This window comes from Sitophilus oryzae, unplaced genomic scaffold, assembly GCF_002938485.1.
Source record: "Sitophilus oryzae breed Bouriz unplaced genomic scaffold, Soryzae_2.0 scaffold_682_pilon_pilon, whole genome shotgun sequence".
In the NCBI taxonomy this organism is placed as follows: Eukaryota; Metazoa; Arthropoda; class Insecta; order Coleoptera; family Curculionidae; genus Sitophilus; species Sitophilus oryzae.
The window spans coordinates 758,073-783,360 of NW_022147287.1; the positions used below are offsets into that span (position 1 = coordinate 758,073).

Consider the following 25,288-nt stretch of genomic DNA (forward strand, 5'->3'; position numbering starts at 1 on the left):
GGCTTTTACCAATCGTACCTCCCTCGTGATAGCACACCAAAAGAAACTCAAAAATCGTTATATTTTTAATAAAAGAAATGGAAACTCAAGAATGGAAGTCTTAACCATCAACCGTTAACTAAATGACATAACTACTTTAAAAAGAAATCAAGATACATGCTTCGAGAAATGTAGTTCCGGTTGATTTTTTCAACTAAAGTCAAATTTTTACTTTGGAAAAAGAAAGAAAGCACTTCGGGTGTAATTTACTCAAAATATATCATAACTATCTATAGCATCAAGAACTCATACTTGCATATCATTAATTGCTTCTTCAATCTGCTAAAATAAATCGTTTTTAAGATAAGAGAAATAGATCTAAATGCTCTCAGATTCAAAGCAATATATTGATCACCAGATAACATAACCACCTTACAAAAAATATCGAGACATAAGCTTTGATTTTGAGTAATACTGGTCGATTCTTTTTTAAACACTGTAATAATGATATTTTAAAGAACTTATTCTTGCACTGTAATGCTTCTTCAATTTACTAAGGTTAGCATTTCATGACTCAATTGATTTTGTTAGTGTTAATCGACTTTAAGATAAAAAAAAATCAGAAGGGACTTGTCACAGACTCAACTAAATAGAGTTTGGTACTTATAAGATTCAGCAATGCACTACAAGATACGGGTATTTCACAATTTCTCCCTAGATCGATAGTCGCCAAAAAATACGGAATTCCTACATCCTACTGGCCTACTTGCGGTAGCATTGACAATAGCACTAGAACGTCAGTGGCTTTTACCAACTGTACCTCCCTCATGTCGATAACACACCAAAAAAAAACTCAAAAATTGTTATATTTTTAATAAAAGAATGGTGGTTTACCCCAGAATGGAAGTCTTTACAATCAAGCACCAATAAAATGACATAACTACTTTAAAAAGAAATCAAGATACATGCTTCAACAACGAAAAATATAGTTCGGGTTGATTTTTTCAACAAAAGCCACATTTTTAGTTTGGAAAAAGAAACAAATCTCTTCGTTGTAATTTACTCAAAAATATCATAACTATCTATAGCACCAAAAGCTCATATTTGCATATCATTTAATGCTTCTTCAATGTGCTAAGGTCAATCGATTTTAAGGTAACAGAAATCGATCAAAATGCTCTATATAACGCTCACACAACTGTAGGTATTTAAAATTAACAGATTTCAAAGCAATACCTATATCGATCACCAGATGACATAACCACCTTACCATAAAGGTCGTTTAAATTCTAAGTTAAAAGCTTTGATTCTGAGTAATACTGGTTGATTCTTCTTCAGATAGTGTAAGAAATATATTTTAAAGCACTTTTTCTTGTATTGTCATGCTTCTTCAATTTACTATGATCAGGATTTCATGACTCAATAGATATCGTTAGTATTAATTAACTCTAAGATAAAAGAAAGCAGGAGAGATCTGTCACAGACTTAACTATTTCTAACAGTAACAACCCGGTACTTAATAAGCTTCAGCAATGCACTACAAGATACGGGTATTTCACAAATCCTCCCTAGATCGATCGTCGCCATCAGATCCATCGTTCTCCGACAGAAAACGACCAAACAAAAATTCGTAACTACTACATCCTACTGGCCTACTAGCGGTAACATTGTCACTAGCACTAGAGCACTAGAATCAGCGGCTTTAAGTAACGTACCTCCTCCCCCATGGTAGCCGGCCGCTGTCCACTGCACTGTCGGTCTCACTCTCACTGGCGCACCAATAAAAACAGTTTGTTTCGATTTAGAAGAGCACGGATTTGGCGTTGCTTTCTTATCAGTCTGAGTGCGATGAGGGTCGTGTTAAATGCAAAAGGACCTCATAAGCGGCCAGCCAGCAGCAACTGTAACCGGCACCGACGACAACGGAACGCACTGCAGGACGGGCACGGACCCACTGAGAGAGAGCCGGCAGCGCTGCGCGCAGGGTTAGGAATGTACTAGGTGGCTAGCAGGAAATGTACGGAAAAATGTGATAGGTTTGGTTTAAAGTTTTGGATGTAATTAGAAAGTTAGGGGTGACTTGCAAAATGGGTTGTTCGATAAGGTCTATGGTTGCATTCTTTGAAATTTGGAGAAATTGTTGATAAATTAAATTAAACTAAATAGTAGGGGAGGTTAACGCGGGGATTTTGGGTTTTACTCAAACGGCAGAATAGCATAAGGGGAGGCACCCTTTCATACATGAACCTTTTATACAGGGTCTCGTGCATGTAGGGCAGCCGATCATAGTAAATAAAAATTGATCGTTCGAAAACCACGAGCGCATCAGATTAAGGCAAGGTGAGTGACATGCAAAAAAGTGTACATTTAAATAATCTGACGATTTAAGCATGACATAAGGAATTAATTCTTTTTTCTTGTCTGCGTCTTATTCCTTTAATATTAACGACAAGGTTGAAAAAATCATAAATATTATATTTTTTGCTTTTAATTGAAAACAATATTTAAATCGGATTTCCAAAAGACCTATCCTAAATGACTAAATCTTTATAGCTCTGTCCGATACTGATACCCTTAACAATTCTACGGCACGTGTCATTTTTCCACATCGGTCACCAATATATTCCGCAAAAAAAGTCGCTCGCTTCAGATCAAAAAGGATTTTTTTTCAAACGTCATAAAAGTACCAATTTCTGTCATTTTAACGCCTAGGCATAAAAGTAAAGCACTGTTACGCCTAAGCAGAAAAGTACAAAAATATATTATTAAACTGATATTAAGTTTCAAATTCAACGAGTGAAGAAATTGTTGCTCGATTACTGTTTATATTATTTGCAATGTTTGAAATTGATTAAAAAATGTACTTTTTGTACCTCCCTGTACCGTCGGAATAGCTTTACGATGGTCCTTCAAAGATACAGCATCGTCAAAAAAAGTATAATTTTTACTCCTAATAAAACAATACACTATTGTTCGGAAATAGTCTTAAGTCGAGTATGAAATTAGTATGTATTATCTAATGTGAAAGTGTAAAGTACTTACTGCAGATCACAATGTCATGTCGGTAGGAATTTGGAAACATAAAACCGTTTCAAAAAAAAACAACAACATATTTTCGACGATTATAGATTCTCGGGAATGAAGATATAGTATCTATATTAGAAAAACCTAGTTCTGTACTAGACTTTGCGAATGATATGTATTCGAACAGCGAATTTTTGTCACTTATACATAAATTTTAAAATAAATCCCTGCGTTTAGCGGTCTAATGGATTCACACGAAATTACTTCAAAAATCGGTCCAAGATTTAAATTGACGAATAGATATTTTTATATAATTTTTTACAACATTTACCATTATTTTTCGATTTATTAACTGTTATTTGTTATAGAAATATTTTTTATAGTTTTCTAGGACATATTTTTAGTTATTTTTTGATTTATTATAAAGTATCAATAAAATTATTTCTTTTATTTAAATCGCATGATTAAAGCCTCGGCCTCTACCATCTCTACCATCAGCCTCTCCATTGAGGTGCCACTCCTGGCAATAAGGCCAAAATATCGAAATATTAATTTTGTGACCAGACGTGTCTCAATTTTTAGTTCTTCAATAATGCAAATGTTTGTTCGATGAGCCGTCCATGGTATTCGCAGCATTCGTCGATACCCACATCTCCAAGGCGTTTATTCTTTGTTTATCACCTTCCTTTAGTGTCCAGGGTATCGGAGCCATACATAGCTAAGAGGAAAATGAGGGAGTTCGCAATTCTTTATTATACAGGGTTTTCATAAATGTGAGTCTTAAATAAGTGCAAATATTTTCAGGCCTGGCAGATCCCGATAAAAGAAATATATTTTCTATTTACAGTTTTTCAAATAAGCGCAAAATAATAAAGTTTTTCTTCGAAAATTAAACAAAAATGATCTTTTGGTTAAATTTCGAGAAGCCCTGGATCTTTTCTGGGTTTTCTTTCTTGTAAATTTAATCTAACTGCCAGATTATCAAGAAATTATTTTTTTAACTAAAAACTAAAAATATTTCCAAAAAAATTCCAAATTTTCATAATTTTTTTTCGCGAAAAACACTTCATAAACGTGTTTCTGGCGTCGAAATATACTACCTACCCCTAAAAATATTTGCACTTATTTAAGACTCGCCCTGTATATTTCTTGAGCAAGTGTCCTACATCAATATATGTGGGAGGACTTTCATGTCATAGATATTCCAGTACAACCATTCACAGAAGCAAAGCTCAACTCAAACGACAATGGGCTGAACATACAGCCCGTCAACTTCCAGAAGGACAGACACAATATGGCTTGGCCTCTAAAACTAACCAAAAGGAGTGTTGGAAGACATCCGAAATAATGGCGCGACGATATACAAAATATCGCAGGCAGAAATTGGTTGCAAACTGCCCTGAACAGAACGACATTTAAAGTCAAAAGAACGACATTGGAGGAAATCTAAAAGTGGATGACTAACGAATGAAAAAATGTAAAATCAAGAATCAAGTGCACATACTTGTAGACTGTATGGGATACGTCCTATGGTGTCCTCTTTTCTTTTTAACAGTTTCCTTTTAAAAAATCCGTGACAATCCCATGATTATTCTTCCTTAAATCAAAGAAAATCCTTGATTTTTCCCTGTCGTATGTCCTGGGAAATTTCTTCGAGGGTCTTGGAAAATTCTCATTTCAAATTACCGATGGAGTCTTCCAGGTTTTTGAGTTCTGCTCTAAGTTGGTTTCCTCTTGGGAAACAGAACTGTTCTGGCCCAGTTAATGGTGTGTTTGCTCCTTTTCTAGCTAGATCGTTTTATTTTTCATTACCGTCTATCCCTTGGTGTGATGACACTCAGAATAGGTGGACTTTATTTTCTTTGCCTAACTTGTTCATCTTCTTTGAAGAACTTCGAGTTAATGGTTACTCTGGTAACTAGGTAAATTAGTGTTAATCGCCCTTAAGGCTGCTTGGCTTTCGGATAAGATGGTTATTTATTGTTTCCGATAGTTCCTATCTAAGATAAGTTGTATGCATCTTTCGATAGCGTAGATTTCTGCCTCAAGGATGCTGGGGTGGGTTTCCATCGGTTTGGAGTATTTAGTTTTCGGCTCAAATTCTCCTATCCCTGTTCCTGCTTTAGTTTTGGAAACATAAGTATACCACGTCATGTTATGGTCTTTTAACTGCCGAGCATACGTTTCTCTTTTCAAACTCTTTTTCTTGCTCAAAACTACAATGAGGTGCTTTTCAAAGCTGTACATTCTTGGTATGTCCCGCACTGGAATTTGGGAGGAGTGGAAGAAGATGTAAACTCAAGTGCACATACTAATGTGTTAACTCCCACTCCTAATGTACTAAACCCCGTACAATTTCCTGCAAACCGCGGCACTGCTGCGAGCTGGTGCGATCGCGCGGACGGCGCTGCGCCTATCGAGCCCTGACGTCACACTGCGGACCCCGCGTGTCTAGCCGAGGCGAAGACGCAGGCGCCGCGACGGCAGCGACGGACGTCGCTCACAGGGGGGAACGAGAAGGGGGAGATCAGCGACGGTCGGGGCGCCACCCTCGCCGGCTGGCGTGGCGCTTCGATCCGGATTCGCATCCCGGATAGAGGACGAGTCCATCGTGTCCGATCGAATTCCGTTGTCGGACCGGAAATTGGCACAAGACAGGCGGGCAGTTTGTTATTTGGCTTGGAAATGAAAAGGTCCTTCGACCTGATGACATGCGTCGGAATTTCCTATTCCGTAGCTATGTTACTGTGAAATGTTGAGGGGTGAAATAGTAGAAACAGGAGAGTAGCTATTTTTAGGAGAAAATAACGACAATAGCTTACTGTCTAAAAATACTTACATCACCGAGGACGTTTTGACTGGGCACTTTTTTTAAGTACCTCTAACATCTCTCTGGTGGATGGAATTGACAAATGAAGCCATGTGCAGATTCTATCAATCAGAAGAAGAACCGACCAAGGTATCCAATACAGAGATATAAGAGTTGTGTTCTATTGCCATTCTCAATTTCTCTAGTCTGTCTGCAGCAGAAAGTGAGCTTGAATATGACACACCATAACATAATCACTACACAGGTAAACATTTTTGTAATAATACTTCCTTCAAAAACTCTCTTGAAAAACTCGACGATCCATAAAGGTTACAACTACATGCAGATTCATTTAAAATGAAAAAACAACTAACGCTTTTAAAATTCTATTCGACTTTGGAACATAATGTAAAATACTTTGAACAGGGTGCAATTATTTAAATCAACTTAAATCAGGATTTAAATCGTGATATAAATAAACGGATTCTTTTAGCCAACGACCATACCAACAGGTATGATAGGCTATAAGATCGACAAAAAAAGTTTTTTTATTTTAACTCAAAATGAGTTATTTCGGTCATAAATGACCTAAATACAAAATATTTTCATGGTGCCTGTCAGTCTGTCCGTCTGTCTGTAACACGATAACTCAAAAACCGCTAAATCAATTTTAACCAAATTTGGCACGAAAATACTGTGGCACCCGAGAATCTGGACATTAGTTTTTGGTATGGGGTGGGGGGTTGGTAAGGGGGTATGGGAGGGGGTTAAAAATTTTAAAAAATCGTCACTCCAAAATTACAGTAGCTAGCGAAACGCGGTTTTCAATTTAAGATTAGGAATAATATTTGCAACAAAATTTGTAATAACATCAAAATCAGTCAAAGCCGCTGTTTTTGAGAAAAAAAAAATTGGAAAAATTCCTTTACTTCGAAACTAAAAGAACTGCCTACCAACTTTTTATTAACATATTTTAGTATGGGCGGCTATACGTGCCTCCCGGCGCCAATTTTTTTATTTTAATCATGGATTTAAATCAAAAAAATCAACTTGTTTAAAAACTTATTATAAATCAAAAAATAACTGTAAAATTTATAACAACTTTTCGTACAACGCTATAAAAAAGTTTTCCTATAGCACAGATTAGTTATACTATATGTATACAGATAAAAATTTTATCCCTAATTCGTGGCACGAAAATTGTTTTTTATGACGATGTGCAAACGAGTAAAATTTCTTTTGCGCAAAAATAAACTCGCGTAAAATAACAATAAACAGCATAATAGAGAGATATCGCTAAACCGAATAGCGTGCATGGACGTTAATAAGGCCAGGTGTTATTTCCTTTACGTGAGGTGGTATTAACTCTCTTCATTTATAGTTATCGGATCGGAAAGAATTCTGTTCGCGTCGCGTCCGCTATTTAAACTTAACCTAACTTCGAATTTAAAACTTTGAAATTGTTTTGTTTACTAGGTATTTTAAAACTAAAGGGCTAAAGTGCTTATTTTCAGTGCTTTATTGTTCAACGTCTTTTAGAGGGTTTAGGGCAACAAGCAACAAATTCTCTTAGAAGGGCTAAGTCGTCATCTGCTGTAAACCTAAGCCTCTTTATAGGTTCTTTGGAATTAGTTCTTGGTCTATTGGAAGAGGTGGAATCCATATTTTGAGCCATATATATTTAATTAAAACTAATCCCAGCTACTTAAATATCAAATTACCTAATAAAACTAATGTAATAATTCAAAACAATTCAAACATAACCTAAAATAAAAGATATCGCCAGATATCGCCGGCCGGCCCCGGTTGTCAAATACCCGCACATGCCCATTTAAGCAATTTTTAAACGTTATTTAGAAATAGCGCTTGGTGTAATTGATCCGCAAATTACGTCAGGCGGTAACGTTATTAGCGGGTGTTGCGTTAAGATTTGATTCGCGCATATCGTAACCATGATAAGGTACGCGTAAATACTGCATGACGCTATTCGGTTTTCCGATATCTCTCTAATAACTGTGCCGGTCAGGCGCTGTGCACAATTTTAGAGGCCATAAGTGGGCGTGCTATGTGCGCAAACTAGTAACCTAACTAGTGCCCGATTCCGAAAATTGGAACCAGGAAAAACAATAAAGAAAAAACAAAGTTTATAATCTGTATGATATGTGTTGAGAAGAATACACTAAAATCCTTATTATTTATTTGTATCGATATTCTATACCATTCCTATTACCACATTACTATAGACAGTTGACAGATAGATTTGGTGACTGCATGTACGCTTCAAGTAATGCATAAATAAATAGTTAATAGTTGTTAAACCACTGCGTATTTCTTAAAAGGTTATGTGCCCAGAGCACCCAGAGGACACAGAGCATCCAGAGCAATAAAAAGAAATTGGTGAAAACAAATAGAATCCCAGGAATTTGCGAGTTTTTCAAAAGTAAGGTTAGGAAATATACCGGGAAAAGTTTTGTACGAAAATGGCGCAAATGGGAAAATTATATTCAATTGAAGCTCTGAATGGGTTAAATTATTTTAACTGGAAGTTTAGAATGGAAATGATTCTTGCTGAAAATAATGTAACTGATGCAATCAATGAAGAAATAAGGATAAATGGTGCAATGAGTGAAAAAGAAAAGGAAGCTTTGGTGAAGAAAGATGCAAAAGCAAAATCGTTAATTGTCCAGTGTGTAGAAGATAGTCAACTCGAAACTTTAAGAGATAAGGAGACAGCTTATAAAATGTGGGAAACATTAAAAGAAAAATATGAGAAAAAAGGTCTACCAGGTCAGTTGTATTTAAAGAAAAAGTTACTATCGCTTAAATTAGAAGAGAACAAGTCATTAGAGGCGTATTTAATGGAATTTGAAGAAATTGTAAGACAACTAAAAGGATGTGGAACGCAGATAAGTGATGAAGATTTAATCTGTAATTTATTAATCAGTTTACCGAAGTCGTATGATACCATTGTTACAGTAATAGAAGGTACACCAAATATGAATTTTGAAAGCGTAAAAAGAAGACTTATTGCAGAATATGAGAAGAAGAAGCTAAAATATGAAGTTAATGAACGACAAGAAGAAAGTTATGCATTTCAATCCCAAGCTCAAAACAGACAAAAGTTAAAGTGTTTTAGGTGTGGTGAAATTGGCCATTTTAAGAAAAATTGCACAAAACAAATAAGTTCAACTCCATTTCAAAGAGGTCCAAGGTCTAATGTAGATCAAAGGTTTTACTCCAGAGGTAACCAGAGACAGTATACAAGTTATCGAGGCCATGATAGAGGTGGTTTTCATAGAGGTGCACTTCATCATTCCAATTATGCTCGAAACCATGAAGATGTGGACAGTGTACCGGAAGTGGACAGAAAAGTTTGTTTTCTAGGTGAATCTAAATCTGACAGTGAGGTAACAAAAGAAAGTAATTTAAAATTTTATATTGATTCTGGTTGTACCGATCATATGGTTAATGAAAAATCTTATTTCACTGATATAATAATGTTAACAAAACCTATAAAAATTGCTGTTGCTAAAAATGAAGATTTTCTATTGGCCATAGGTATTGGTAATATAAATGTTATAAGTTATGTAGGTAAGCGGAGATATAATTGCACAATCAAAAATGTTTTATATGTACCAAAATTAAGAAAAAATCTATTAAGTGTCAAAAGGTTAGAAATTTCAAATATGCAAGTTAATTTTGAGAATGCACAAGTAAAGTTAAAAGATGAAACTGGTTGTCTGATTGCAATAGGAGAAAGAGTTAATTTATATGAAATCTCATTTGAATTACCTATTATTGAATGTCTGAATGTTGAAAGTACTGAGAGTAAATTCATGAATTGGCATAAAAGATTCGCACATATTGGTTTTTCAGGGTTAAAAGAAATTATAAACAAAAATATGGTAAAAGGAATAGAAAAAGATATACAATTTCAGGAAGTAGAGTTTTGTGAACCTTGTATAAGTGGAAAAATGACAAGACTTCCATTTGGAAATAGGACAAAAAGTAAAAGATTATTAGAGATAATACACTCAGATGTATGTGGTCCTATAACTCCTGAAACTAGTGAAGGTCAAAAATATTTTGTAACATTTATTGACGATTATTCTAATTTTTGTGCAGTATATTTATTGAAGGGAAAAAATGAAGTTCTTGATAAATTTAGAGAGTTTGTGAGTATGTGTGAGGTAAAGTTTAATTCTAAAATTGCTAAATTGAGATGTGATAATGGGGGTGAATATATTTCAAAGGATTTCAAAAGTTTTTGTAAAGAGAAAGGTATAGTCTTAGATTACACAGTTATATATACTCCACAGCAAAATGGAAAAGCTGAAAGGAAAAACAGGAGCTTAGTAGAAAGAAGTAGGGCTATAATTGACGAATCAGGTGTTCCTAAGACATTTTGGGGTGAAGCTATTAGAACAGTAAATTATATAATGAATAGAGCAATTTCAAGTTCAAATGATACAACTCCAGCTGAAATATGGAATAATATGAAGCCAGATGTAAGTAATTTAAGAGTTTTTGGTTGTTTAGCATATTCTCACGTTCAAAAAGAATTTCGTAATAAATTTGATTCAAAAGCAGAAAAATGTGTTATGATAGGTTACGCACCAACGGGTTATAGATTATTTAGTTTAGAAAAAGAAAAAATTATTATTTCAAGAGATGTAAAATTTAATGAAAATCAATTTGCTTTTAAAGATAAAGGTGTGGATGATTGTATTAATATAAGAGAGATAGCAAAGGATGATTTTGATGAATGTGAACTAAGTAATTCTGAAAATGAGACTGTAGATAAAGACTTAAGGGAAAGACAAAAGCGAAGGGATTCAAAATTACCTTCTAAATATAACGACTATGAAATGTATATGGCATTTGACGCATGTAGTTTTGTTGAAAATGTACCAGACAGCTTTGATGAACTAAAAGATAGATCAGACAAAAATCATTGGTTAAAAGCAGTAGAAAGAGAATTAAAATCAATAAATGAAAATGAAACTTGGGAAATAGTAAAAAGACCAAATGATAATATTAAAATACTTGACACTAAATGGATCTTTTCTTTTAAATCATTGGAGGAAAATGAATTAGACAAATTTAAAGCTAGATTAGTTGTTCGCGGATTTGCTCAAGACATTAATAAACATTATAATGACATTTATTCACCAGTTGCTAGAATGGAAACAATTAGAACTTTGTTAATTATAGGAAATGAATTTAAACATCATATCCAGCAGCTAGATGTTAAAACGGCTTTCTTAAATGGAATTTTGGATGAAGACGTTTATATTTACCCACCGCAAGGTGTTATATGTAACTCAGATAAAGTGCTTAAACTTAAAAAATCATTATACGGGTTGAAACAATCATCTAAATGCTGGAATGATAAAATTAATACTTACCTGATAAGCATAGGATTTTATAGATCAGAAAACGATTATTGTTTGTATATTTCAGATTGTAAAAATGATAAAATTTATTTACTAATATATGTTGACGATATAATATTATCAGGGGTAAATTTGGAAAAAATAAATAAAGTAAAATGTCAGTTAATGAGTGAGTTTAAAATGAAAGACAAAGGTATATTGAAACATTTTCTTGGACTAGCAATAGATTATGATAGAGAAGAGGGTATTCTAAAATTAAATCAATCAAGATATGCAGAAAGTATTTTAAAAAGATTCGAGATGGAGAATTGTAAAAGTTCATTAGTACCAATCGATCCAAAATTAAAATTGAATGTATGTACCGATCCTAAAAATCTAACAACTAAACCATTTCGCGAATTAATAGGAAGTTTGATGTATTTAATGCTTGGAACCAGACCTGACATCTGTTTTTCTGTAAATTTCTTTAGTAGATTTCAAGATAAAGCTACAGATGAAATATGGGGTTATCTAAAAAGAGTTTTAAGATATTTAAGAGGTAATACTAATGTATGTTTAATTTATCATAGAAATCAGAGTAAAGAGTTATGTTGCTATGTTGATGCTGATTGGGGTAATGATACAATTGATAGAAAATCTATAACTGGATTTGTATTTAAACTTTATAATAACACTGTAATGTGGTGTACAAGAAAACAAAAGTGTGTATCATTGTCTACAACAGAAGCCGAGCTAATAGCTCTCTGTTCATCTGTTTGTGAAGGGTTATGGTTAAGGAAATTACTATTTGATTTTGATATTAACTTTAATGTAATAACATATTTTGAAGATAATCAAGGTTGTATAGCATTAATAAGAAACCCATGCAATAACCGCAGAGTTAAACATATTGAGCTAAAATTTAATTTTGTTTGTGATTATGTAAAAAGTGGTAATATTACATAATATATATAGAGTCAAGTAAGCAACAAGCTGATATTTTAACTAAGGGATTGCAAGGGCCATCATTTTTGAAATTTAGAGATTTATTAGGTTTAAAGGATTTTAGCGAGGAGGGGTGTTGAGAAGAATACACTAAAATCCTTATTATTTATTTGTATCGATATTCTATACCATTCCTATTACCACATTACTATAGACAGTTGACAGATAGATTTGGTGACTGCATGTACGCTTCAAGTAATGCATAAATAAATAGTTAATAGTTGTTAAACCACTGCGTATTTCTTAAAAATATGTGCCTATAGGCAACAAATACATCTACTCGTATTCATCAAATGCAAAGAAACTCTATTGCTGTTGTAACATTTAAATACTTTACTAAATCGAAAAATAATTGTTAAATATGTAACATATAACACATATACCTACTTAATATCTATTCATCTATAAAAATGTTGGACCGATTTTTGAAGTTATTTCATGTGAATCCATTATACTTCTAAATGGCAGAGATTTATTCTGAAATTGTGAAGTGCCAGAAATCCGGTATTCGAATACATTTCATTCACAAACTCTAGTGCAGAACTAGTTTCTTCTGCTGTCAGGTTATATTTTTATTCCCGAGGACTATAATCAATGTCAAAAAATATGCTGGTGTCAAGGTTGTTTTATATCTTTTTTGAAACAGCTTGATCAAGATAACTTCTGGCTTCCATAATATATCTTCTAGTTCATTCCAAATTTCTACCGACATTTTGTTCTACAATAAGTAGTTTGCACTTTGAATATTAGATGATATCTCCAAAAAAATCCCTTTGATCTAAGCGGGCGATTTTTTTACGGAAATAGGGGCATCGTCAAAGTTTACAGAATAAAATTATCTGTGACTGACGCGGAAAAACGACACGCGCCGTAGAAATGTTAATATTATCGATATCAGGCAGAGTTATGAAGATTTAGCCATTTAGGATAGGACTTTAATCAAAAATTGATTAAAATCAAAAAAATCCGAGAAAAATAAAAAAAATCTGATCACAATAAAAAAAATTGATTTTTTTGATATTTAAAAAATATATTTCAATTCAGTATTATCTGTATTATATAGCAAAAATCAGGGTTGGAAAAAATCATGATTTAAAAAAAATCAAAAAAATCAGATTTGTTTGATTTAAATCAGATTTTTTTGATTTTAATTCAAAACAATATTTAAATCGGATTTCCAAATGACCAGGACTTATTTCCAATTAAAGTCTTATTCTAAATGGTTAAATCTTTATAACTCTGCCCGATATCGATAACATTAATAATTCTAGGTTGCGTTATCATTTTTCCATATAGGTCACCAATATATTTCGCAAAAAGTCGCTCGCTTCAGATCAAAAGGATTTTTTTCAAGCGTCTCAAAAGTATTAATTTTTGTCATTATAACGCCTAGGTATAAAAGTAAAGTACTGTTACGCCTAAGCACAAAAGTACAAAAATATATTATTAAACTGATATTTAGTGTCAAATTCAACGAGTGTACAAATTGTTGCTCTATTACTGTTTACATTATTTGTAATGTTTGAAATCGATTAAAAAATGATTTTGTATTGTTTTAAAAAAATAGTATGTATGTTCTATTAGGAGTAAAAATGTACTTTTTGTGCTTCCTTGTAACGTCGGAATAGCTTTACGATGGTCCTTCAAAGATACAGCATCATCAAAAAAAGTATAATTTTTACTCCTAATAAAACAATACACTATTGTTCGGAAATAGCCTTAAGTCGAGAATTAAATTAGTATTATCTAAAGTCAAAGTATAAAATACTTACTGCAGATCAAAATGTCGGTAAGAATTTGGAAAAATACAACCGTTCCAAAAAAATATATAAAACAACATATTTCCTGACAACGATTAATTATTATAGATTCTCGGGAATGAAGATATAGTCTCTATATCAGAAGAACCTAGTTTTGGCACTAGACTGCGAATGATATGTTTTTGAACAGCGAATTTTTGTCACTTATACATAAATTTTAAAACAAATCCCTGCGTTTAGCGGTCTAATGGATTCACACGAAGTTACTTCAAAAATCGGTTCAACATTTAAATTGATGAATAGATATTTTTATATAGTTTTATAACATTTACAATTACTTTTCAATTTATTATCTGTTATATCTTTTATAGAAATATTTTTTATAGTTTTCTAGGACACATTTTTATAAGTTTTGCAGTTATTTTTTGATTAATAATAAAGTTTTAATAAAATTATTATTTTTTATTTAAATCACATGATTAAAATTAAAAAAATCACTTGATTTAAATCACGACTTAAATCATGATTTAAATCATTCGATTTAAATCATGCCAACCCTGGCAAAAATTCTATAACTAATGCATAAATTTAACTCATTATTTTAAAGTATATACCATCGACAAATACAGAAAAAATCCCATTTAATGCCATTCTACTGTTGTGATAATAAAATAGGACAAATGGGACATAAATTTCGAGATATACGTCTGCAACAATGTTATGGCATTGTAATAAAAATACAGTTTTATAGAAAAACACGAATAACTTCGATCGTTCAGTTCAGTTGTTTGTTTTAAAGTTCTTCTTTTACGTCGGTTTAAACTCTTAAACGGGATTTAAAATTGTAATTGTATAGAATACAGACAACTGACTTGAAGAAGATGGATGTATTTATTAGAGGAATTATGTGAATAAATAATGCCATTTCAGATTATTGTGTACAAAAAAGAGCTCAAGTTGTAGCTGAGTTTTTTGTAGTTCGGATATTTTTTAAGTATCAGTGTGTATTTATCTACAATCGCTTAGTTATAACGTTTTTACATCACTATTTTTTTAGTATTTCAGTTACGTTATGAGATTCATAACACAACTAGTGGTGTTATGAATCTATAACACAACTAGTTTTTATAATAATGAAAAACAACTACGAACATCTAAATATATTAACTTTTCCGGCAATAATAATAATTCCGTGGCACGTACTGCGGCAACTTCTACATCTGAAGGGAGACTTTCGGAATCGCTCATCGTAATTTTTAAAATGATTTCTCTGGGCAAAAAGTGCCCGCGTTTACTTGACAGGGCAAACTGACTTTTCAGAAAAATATGTAACAAATGTCATAGTTAAAGGTGGGCGGCTAATAAACGAAAATTAAAACAGCATTTTCTTATTTTTCGGTTGCAGATAAAACGTTGTACATGAGACGTGCGTTTAAACATGATTATAACACTCGTGTGATTAGAACCTAATCGTTCACACTCGTTGTAATCATGTTCATAAACACAACTGTACTGTAAATAACTATTAAATGGGTTAAGGTTAGTCAGTTAGAAGTAATCTATACTAATATACATATAAAATCCTTAAGTGACTGTCTCACTGATTAATCACGATCCTGCTCAAACCATTCAGTAAGAAGCTCAATTTTGGCATACAGGTTGATTCTAGGGTGTAGAGGTTCGATAAGAAAGGATTTTTCGAAATTCCAGTTCCAATGGGGTGAAACCACCTCTGAAATATTACAATATTTTTTATTTAAAAAAAAACGGTCAAGTTTCCGAAAAAAAGCTTAAATACGTATATTTTATTTTGTTTTTTACATATTTTAAGATTTTTTAAAAATGTAACAGGGTGTTTCGAAAAATCTGGTCATTGATTAATCACGATCCTGCTTAAAGGGCTTGACGTAAAAAGCTGATTTTTGCAAAACGGATTGACTTTAGGGTGTAAAGGTTCGATAAGAAGGGCTTTTTCGAAACTCGAATTCTAAGGGGGTGAAACCACCCCTCAAATATTAGAATATTTATTGTTTAAAAACCGGTGAGTTTTTTTGGAAAAACCCTTAAACACGTATATTTTATTTTGTTGTTTTACATATTTTAAGATTTTTTAAAAATTTATACAGGGTGTTTCATAAAATATATGACCATTGAGTAATCACGAACACATTAAAAACAGTTACTTAGTCTTTCGGGAAAACGCTTGGATACGCATAATTTATTTTGTTTTTTACATATTTTGAAATTTTTTAAAAAATCATACAGGGTCTTCCAAAAAGTTGAGTAATCGATTAACCACGATTCTGCTTAAACTGCTTGACGTAAAAAGCTGGCAAAATTTTTGGCAAACGGATTTTTCGATATTTCCCATGTTGAAAATTTCAAATACCTAGCATTACCGGTCTTTGAGATATTCAGTCGTGTCCAGACTTTTGGCTAACCCGGTATAAAGGTAAATCCTTTTTAAAACATTTCCCTGGCTTAAATTTATTATCTTATCAAATTAATCGAAAATTAAACCCAACATATGCAACATTTATCTTACTATATAATTACCAATAAAGATATTAAATATATATCTATTTATCTTTCCGATTAAGTATAGAATTAAGTTATAAAGATTTAGTTTAGAAAATGTAAAATCCAAACAAAATAAAATTTGTTACGTTAATACCGTTATCTTAAAAAAAGATAAGTTAAGTACAATTATTTACTCACTAATTCAATTCGCTAAATTTTAAAGCTCATTAAGACCATTGAAAACATCAACACACCCGATGTATTCAATGGAGCCAACAATAGCGGATTTGTATGTGTGCAAATCAATGGAAACAAACCATTAACAATAATTGACATGCAAAAACTACATCTCAATGAACGAATTGTGTAATTTAAAGTACTGTCAATCGACGTCAGTTAAAACTAAACAACTATTAATACAGCCTTGAGTAGCAGTACAACCGAACATTGAATATATCTAACTAAATACCGTGTGTTTTCATTTTTGGTTTTTGGCTTTTTGTTTCATAAATCCTTTCTGGAATAAATGTGACATACAATTTTCCGTTTTTAGGTAGCTCTGCTGTAAAAAATGTCAAGTGGCCACATTTATTTATTTATTTCCTGACATTGTCGGTCGTTTTGACACTTTAGTTTTGTATTACGAGTTTTTGGTTTAAATGAATTGTGTTGTGATATTTTAAGCTTTAAAAAGTTTAGTTAGAAGACCTTGCAGGCGAATATTGTTCTTTTTAGAAGCTCTTTTAAAGGGCAAAAGATAGCTTAATAGCCGTAAAAAACTCATCGCAATTTAATTAGAATATTTTGAACGGGAAAGCGCTAGTAATGGCCCTTTATGTCCCTTAAGTGCTGTTAAGGAAGTGAGTTTTGTTGATGTAAATAATAACTGTTTATATATTTATAATTAGTTTATTTTTGTTACTCAAAATATTTTGATTAAAAGAAAATATATAAAAGTGGGCAACGCTGTGCCGGTCAAGCTTAATGAAGTGACTAAAAGTTTGTGTCCACTCTATTTTATGTCAAGTTAAAATAAAAAAAATAAAAAAAAAATGCAGAAATAAAAAAAAATATAAAGATATATATAATATAATATATAAAAAAATATATAGAAATTTATATATAATATAATATATAAAGAAACAAAAAATGCAGGTCCGTATTTAAAAAAATTAAGTTGGCCTCTGTATCTCTCTAATTATCGGCTAATTTGAAAATCTAAAAATTCTATCAGATTGCCCTAATAAAGTGGCTATGAGAATGTGCAATTAGTTTTTTGATTTTCTTAAAAGTAACGACCGGAAAAAATAAAATTTATTTTCAAAAAAATCAATTTCTCCCAAAAAACTAAACAATCCTTGAAATTTGTAAAAAAATTTGATGGCATCTTGGTGAACATCCCAAAGCGCAACTTTGCCCGAATTTAACCATGTTCGTATCTATTCCGGTTACCGAGATACCAATGCTCGTACCTCGAATCTGTAGCACCCTGTATATTGTGGTTTTTCCATTCTACATGAAATTATAAACTTATGTGAAAAATCAATAAAGCCACTATTACATGACATGTAATAAATAAAATAATTCTGACAGAGGTCCTATATTTCAACCTTTGAATAAGAAGGCTAAGGAAGGAGCATATCAAAAATCTTAGGTCCACCGCGATGGGCCTCAAATATGGCCGACTTAAATTCCGGTTTATCAGTGCCGTTCTAATTTTATTTCAAAAATGTAAAACTATGATGTAGGGTAGACGTGGGGTAGACTCAATATTTTTTTTTATTTTACGTTGTGAATAAATGTTGGTAGTTATTAAAATTGTTATAAAAATATAAAAATCTAATAAAAATAGATAAGTTATAATAATTATTTATAACCATAAACATCCGATACGCTACTGAAGCAGGTAAGGCCAATTGACGTATCTAAATTCTTTGACAAGTAGTAAATAAAACCAAAAATGCAAGAAAAAATATATAATTAGTTAATTTAAGTGAATTTCATAAATGATCGGTTTACTACACGTATGTATATTATATAGTCACTTACTAGCGAAAAGTTGTTCCATTATTTCATTCGATTTTTGCCGAGATCTACCGCACGCTACACAACCATTTTAGAGTCTTTTTCGATAAATCGCGATAGTGTCACTGTTAATTTAAGTTCTGCCACAATTTCCATCTAGATTTACTACCTTTATACAACTATCAGTAGTAGAATAAATAATAAATAACATAAAATAAGCTCCGTAAAGACTGACAAATCCACAAAATTTCAAATCAAATTCAAATGTGTCAAATGAATCGTCAAACAGAACTGTCAAGGATCCCTACCCTAGAGTCCTTTTTCCGCCCACCATGCATGAATACATGGATAGCATTATGCTCCTTCCTTAGTCTTCTTATTCAAAGATTTCAACTAAGATAATTTTAAACCATCTATTAATGCATCTGAAGAATCTAAATATAACTACCCCAATGAACAATTTACAGCAAGGTTTATTTTTGCCGGCAAACTTTGTTCATAACTAGTTTATGCAAATGCAAAAAAAACTTATAGCCTTCATAACACAGTTCTGTACTTTACTTGAACTTCGGCATCAAACTTTATATCGACCAAACACGTCAAAAAACGTTTTAGGACCTTCGCGTGCAGCTAACAACGCCTTTCTGAAACAGAACTCGCGTTAAATGCTGGAAAGTGGAGACAGACACGTACATCTGACGTTCCCATCCATTCCATATATCATAATATGCAAATAGGAATAGAAGAGTATAAACTAATAAATGAAATAATAATTAAAATTTATATGACATAATTTGTTATAATTAAATAATTGGCTGTATTCCGTTGCAAAACCAGGCGAACCAGACCGGTAAACTACGGTAAAGAGCGGTTCCTGAAAAACATCGGTTTGATACAGAACGGTTTGGTAAAATACTGGAAACGTCAAATGTTGACGTTTTCTAAATTTCAATATCTCTATTATAAAATTTATCTTTTATGCATTTTTAATGTACTATTCTCTACTGTTACGTTTGCTTCTTCTTTTCAATGGAGTTTAATATTGAAAAGTACTTTATTAATAAACTTTTAAACTCGTTAGACAGCTCAAGTGAAGATTTGCAAGTCCAATATTAAAACAGATCAATAATAAATAAACAAATCTAATCAATATTTATATTTTTATAGCTTACAAAACATTCACGATTACATGTTTTGTTTTTCATGTTTTCTTTAAATATTTCTGACTTTAAGAAACAATGGCTGCATGATAAGTTTAAATGGTCCTAAAAAGTCATTCGTTTTAGTTAATAAAATTTATTTACCTTTACTGCCTGCCTCCATTGCTTTTAGATGTAAATAATACAAAATATTATTACAAATTTTAGAAATTAAATGAGAATTTCACTCGAACTTCCAATATTTGCTTGATTTCTGTCACCCATAGACAAACAAATAAAAAGAGACTAACAAATCTTATGGTAAAGAGTGGGACCGCGTTCCCGTAGCACAACTCAGAATATCAATTTTGAAACCAATTAGCAGGACCATGGCAGGACGTACGTCTTTATTGCTATCTTTCTTTATTATGTGTGCTTTATATGAAAAAGAAAGAGATAGGTATAAAGCGTATCGTAAAACATTATCGCACATTCTGGCTGGCGGGAAATTTAAATTAGTCATTATTAGTAGTGTTCCTTCATTCTGAAACTGAAAATTTTCCTTAAACTGATTTATTCCCTATACCACGTAAAGGGAACGTGGTGTAGGGAATAAATCAGTTTAAGTGAAAATTTGCAGTTTCTTTCAGAACGAAAGAATACTACTATTATAAGGGAAATTATAAAAACAGCAAAAATTGTACCGTATGATCGAAAAAAAAACGGCGTCCAGTTGGCTGGGAAATGAGCATCAGTGACATTTCCCATATAAATTTACATATAAAATGACAGCGATCTTCATTCCATAGCCATCGCTGACGCCGTTTTTTCTCGATCATACGGTACTATTAAACATATTTATTTATACATAAAAATAAATAAACTTTTTATAATATAATAACAAAAAACAGTGTTTATTCCACCCATCTACCAATTTTAAATGCAGAAGAACTGACTGTTGCAGGAAACGATCGGCCAATTTTTTTAAAGGGCATTAAAAATCTCATTTTCGAAAAAAAATGCCTAATTGCAATAACAAAGTGAATATCCAAGCAAAGAAGACTTTACGAGAATCATGATTCTGAACCATTTTCAAGTCCAGTTTTAATCCTAAAGCAACAGTAAAATAGGTATATCAATAAAGTTTCTGTTTACTATAAACCAGCTATAAACTACCTACCTAAAAATGAAAAAAAATAATTTTATTAATTTGTTATGTTAAGAGAGGTTCGAAATATTTTTGACACTGCTACTTCTACTTTTTTCTTAATAAGATGATAAATATAACTACTTACTTTTATTTTACCGGGTGTCTTTAACATATCTATCAGAGAAAGGAGGTACCAGTACATATAAAAAAAAGATGATACTGGCTCCTGCAGCAAATAAAATAACAAATAGTAAAACCTAAAATTATAAGTAACAAAATATAAATACCTTTCTGGAACAAAGGAATTTGTTCCCTATCCATATTCATAAGTCAATAAAATGGAGAGTTTAGAAAAAAAGGTAAATCGCCAAAAAAAATTAACAAATATGACGAATTGTCATGATGTTGTCATCTTGGTTGTCATGATAACGAAAACGAAAGGCGATTGTTCTAATTTCTATTTAGAAATTACGTTTTATATGGCCGCTTCTTTCTCTCTTGTTATATTAGAATGAGATAGTGGGCCCAATAGACGCAATGCGCAGATCAACATAAATAGAACGAAATGTTGCGTTCTGAGTTGCGCTAAGGGAACGTTGTCCCTCTCTTTGCCATTTAATTTGCCAGTCTCTTTTTATTTGTTTGTCTATGCTGTCACCTAAATGATATTAATTGACAAACAAAACCAGAAAAACCAGCCTTCTCGCCCTGGTTAGTTTGGTGACAATTATAACCGAATTTTTCAGAAAAATATTACTTTCACAGAAAAATATTAATTTTAATCACAGCTGCAAGCTCACAGAAACCCTAAGTCTTTTTTTAAAAAAGAAAATTTTTTAAAATTTTCTTTTTTTTTAAATTTTTTAAAAAATTTTTTTCTTTTTTAAAAAAGAAAATTAAAGAATTTTAAAGACTCAAATAATTTGATTTTAAGTCATTTTTCGAAAGCTGACTTATGACTTAAAATTTAAGTCTTTTTATAAAACACTTAAGTCATTAAAAATGACTGATAAATATGCCAATGACATCAAATCTTGAAAAATGGATGTACTAATTGAAAAATGGTTTGTACTCTGTGGCCAAATAAAACTGTACAGGGTGGGTCAAATTCGACGCTTTTAAATGAAAACACCCTTTTCTATAGGAGATAGACAAAAACTAATATCGGTATCTGGAGCTCAATTTTTGTCAAAAACATGATGGTGAAAACCGCATATCGATATCTGTTACCGTTTCGGAGTTACGGGGTGTTTTTCAAAAATATGCATTTTTAACAAATCGCTGTAACTGTTTTGCTATGGAAAATTTTGTATTTTTATGAAAACATTTCCAAAGCACCTTTTTACGTAGAATTTAATGGTTTAAGTATAATTTTTTTTAAATTAATAAGTTAAGAATTATCAACAGAAAATTTGATTTTTTATATGGGACACCCTGTATATTTTTAATTTATTGAAAAGAATTTAAAATTACCTTTTTAAAAATATAACACACTTGATATTTTGCTCGATTCCTCTTCGAGATATAGGGTATATAAAAATTCGGCGGCTTTAAATAAGTAGGCTTTGAACGGCACCGGCTGTTATGCAAAAAAATTCTAGCTGTGAGCATCAATTAAAACAAAAATAATATTTGCTATGAGAGATGCAGAATTTTATAACAATTTAAAATATATTTAACCAACATCAACACATTTAAACTATATCTAATAACAATAAAAATAAATAGCAAACAGACATGAGATTTTGCTACAGGTGTTCGACATATCGACCGTCTTCTGTTATGGACAGACGGGGCAGTTTTTTGAACATTTCTCGCGGAAATCATTAACTCAGTGGGGATGAAAGATACCCTCTCATAACTGCTAAGTATTTCTAATTCTTGTCTAGATTATACGGAAGAATAAGGAACCTTTATTCTTCCGCAAATATATCCATAAGATTAGATCCATGGGCACTAAGTCAGGCGGCCTCGACGGCCAACGGCTGGGATCTTGGTTGGCTATTCAATTATTCTTGAAATCGGCTGCAAAAAATTGCTGATAACTTCAGCGTTTAGAGGCGGTGCGTCGTCTTGCTGGAAAAATATATTTTCGAGTTCCATTAAGGGCATATCATCAATAAGGGGTCCAAAGCCTACTAGTTAAAAGTGGTTTAAATATAAAATTAACTTTTAAAAATTCTGTATTTCGAAGGGGATTATAACAAAATATCAAGTGTGCTATATTTTTGGAAAGGTAATTTTAAATTCTTTTCAGTTAATTAAAAATATCGAGATAAATATTAATTTAAAAAAAATTATACTTAAACCATTAAATTCTACGTAAAAAGGTGCTTTGGGAATGTTGTCATAGAAATACAAAATTTTCCATAGTAAAAAAGTTACAGCGATTTGTTAAAAATGCACATTTTTGAAAAACACCCCGTAACTCCGAAACGGTAACAGATATTGATGTGCGGGTTTCACCATCGTGTTTTTGATGAAAATTGAGCTCGTGACACCGTTATTAGTTTTCGCCTATCTCCTATAGAAAAGGGTGTTTCCATTTAAAAGCGTCGAATTTGACCCACCCTGTACATGAACAAACTGTCTGTACATTTTATATGTATATATTGGTTCAAAATAGATCAATATATGGTTAGTTTCTTTTTTATACCTACTTGTCTATAGAGACTAGCATTAAAATTTATCGTTGTTTGCATAAAACAACATAAAACTTAACAACTTATATGCATTTTAATTGCTTTATTATCTTTATAGCGCTTAGGAGAGACTGTTAAATTTAAATCTACAAATTCTAAAAAACTCTTTAATTTTTACAGCAAATTAAAAAAAGTTATAAGAAACACGATAAAATTATTATCGTATAATTATGAATATTTTAACGGGATTATGTTTACTCAATTACAAGTATACTTAGAAATAATGACAGAATAATATTAGTGTATTAAGTGTAAATAATCTTGATAGATGTAGGACTTATGGTTTATGACGTTAGTAACATAGTGTTTACTTAGAAATGATAATTAGAGGCGCCATTTTCAATATATTGTTAATTGCCGATTGACGTTCGTGAATGTTATTGTAAAAAATATGATAAATTATTTTACAGTTGAGAGCTTTAAAAATGTTTTAGGAAACCAGTTATCAAAGCTGATCTTTTAAACAAGTACTTATGAAACAAGTAATAAGTAGATTAAACATTTTTTTTCGATATGAGATGCTTTCTAATTATCTTTGAGATTATTCAAAAATTACAATATCTACTCAAGTTTAAATGAAAAAGAAAAATACTATTGAATGTATTTTAATTTATATTTTCAGGACTTTTGCTCTTGTTATGCCACAAATTCATATTCAAATCTAGAATGCCACTCTATCTAAAGAAGAAAACATTCGACCAATGTGTACTACCAGTCATGATCTATGCATGCTGGACACTTAAAATGGACATCATAAGGAAACTACAGGTCTAACTTATGAATTAAGAGAGGCACTCGAAGTGGCGGTACGAGAGAAGTTTAATTATGTCTAGTGGTCCTTCTAGTAGTAATTCAGTTTAATCTTAAGATGCAAATCAAAACAATGGCGGATTTTTTGAACATTTTCTAAAATAACTTAAAGTGTATGTAGTGATATTATTTTTTTAAGTTTTAGTTTGTGTAATGTAAATTGTAAAGAACCGTTTAGTAATTTATTCTGACTTTTTATTAAGTTATAAATCATAACTGAATAAGAATACCATGCAATCTAAGTGAAATTAGTCAAGAAAGATAAGAATTGGCTATAAGTAAATTTGGTGTGTCGTAGTGAAAGTCATGTTGAAACCACTCGATTGATGCGCGAGTATCTAAATTTAATTTGTCATGTCTTGAAAACCGTTCTCTAAAAAACGTAACATTAACCGGTCAACGTATCCTCGAAAATGTATAGTCAACAGTTGAACCAATAATCCTACACGCTTTTCTTCATTTGAAAAATGCATATTTACAATTTTTGTTTATTTTAATTTACAAAGTGTGGATGTGAGAGCTTCACATTTATGAGAGCAAAGACGATAAAAACTTGTTTCCATGGCTAACTAAGTGAAATTGTTTAAAAATGATAAGAATTGGGTATAACTCAGTAATTTTTCGAAGAAAACATATTATAGCTTATATCGCTGAAAAGCTTATATGCGCTTTTTATGAATCATGGCCAACTATGGTTTCCATTTAAAAAAACATATGTTTGTGTCATATGTCAAAAATGACTGGCTTTAGAAAAATATGGAGGACACAGTCTCATTAAGGATGTGATTATCTACAACTTTTAACTGAAAACTTTTTGTCTAAAATAGCTTATAATGGAATTAGGGACAATTTTTAAAATAGCCGAAATTTCTTTTTTTCGAAATATCTAAGCCATGAACTTTTTCAAAAATCTGAAAGGCGCATATTTATGACCCCACAAAACTGCAATTCTTTCCCTATTTAACCGACTCTCTATCTCCAGTAGTTTCC

General features: G+C 31.7%; 1 protein-coding gene across 7 annotated transcripts in view; it reads right to left on the minus strand.

The window, feature by feature from the left end:
* LOC115888078 (sodium/potassium-transporting ATPase subunit alpha) overlaps positions 1–25,288 on the minus strand; it is a 173,980-nt gene that overhangs the window by 64,185 nt on the left and 84,507 nt on the right. For 2 of the 7 annotated variants that reach the window (XM_030907653.1, XM_030907651.1), the window contains exon 1: positions 1,695–1,949. The exons of the other annotated variants lie outside the window; for them this stretch is intronic. In XM_030907653.1, the coding sequence (XP_030763513.1) occupies positions 1,695–1,706 (12 nt within the window). In that variant the 5' untranslated portion in view covers positions 1,707–1,949. Of the gene's footprint in view, positions 1–1,694; positions 1,950–25,288 lie in introns of those variants that run through there. 7 annotated transcript variants of the gene reach the window in all.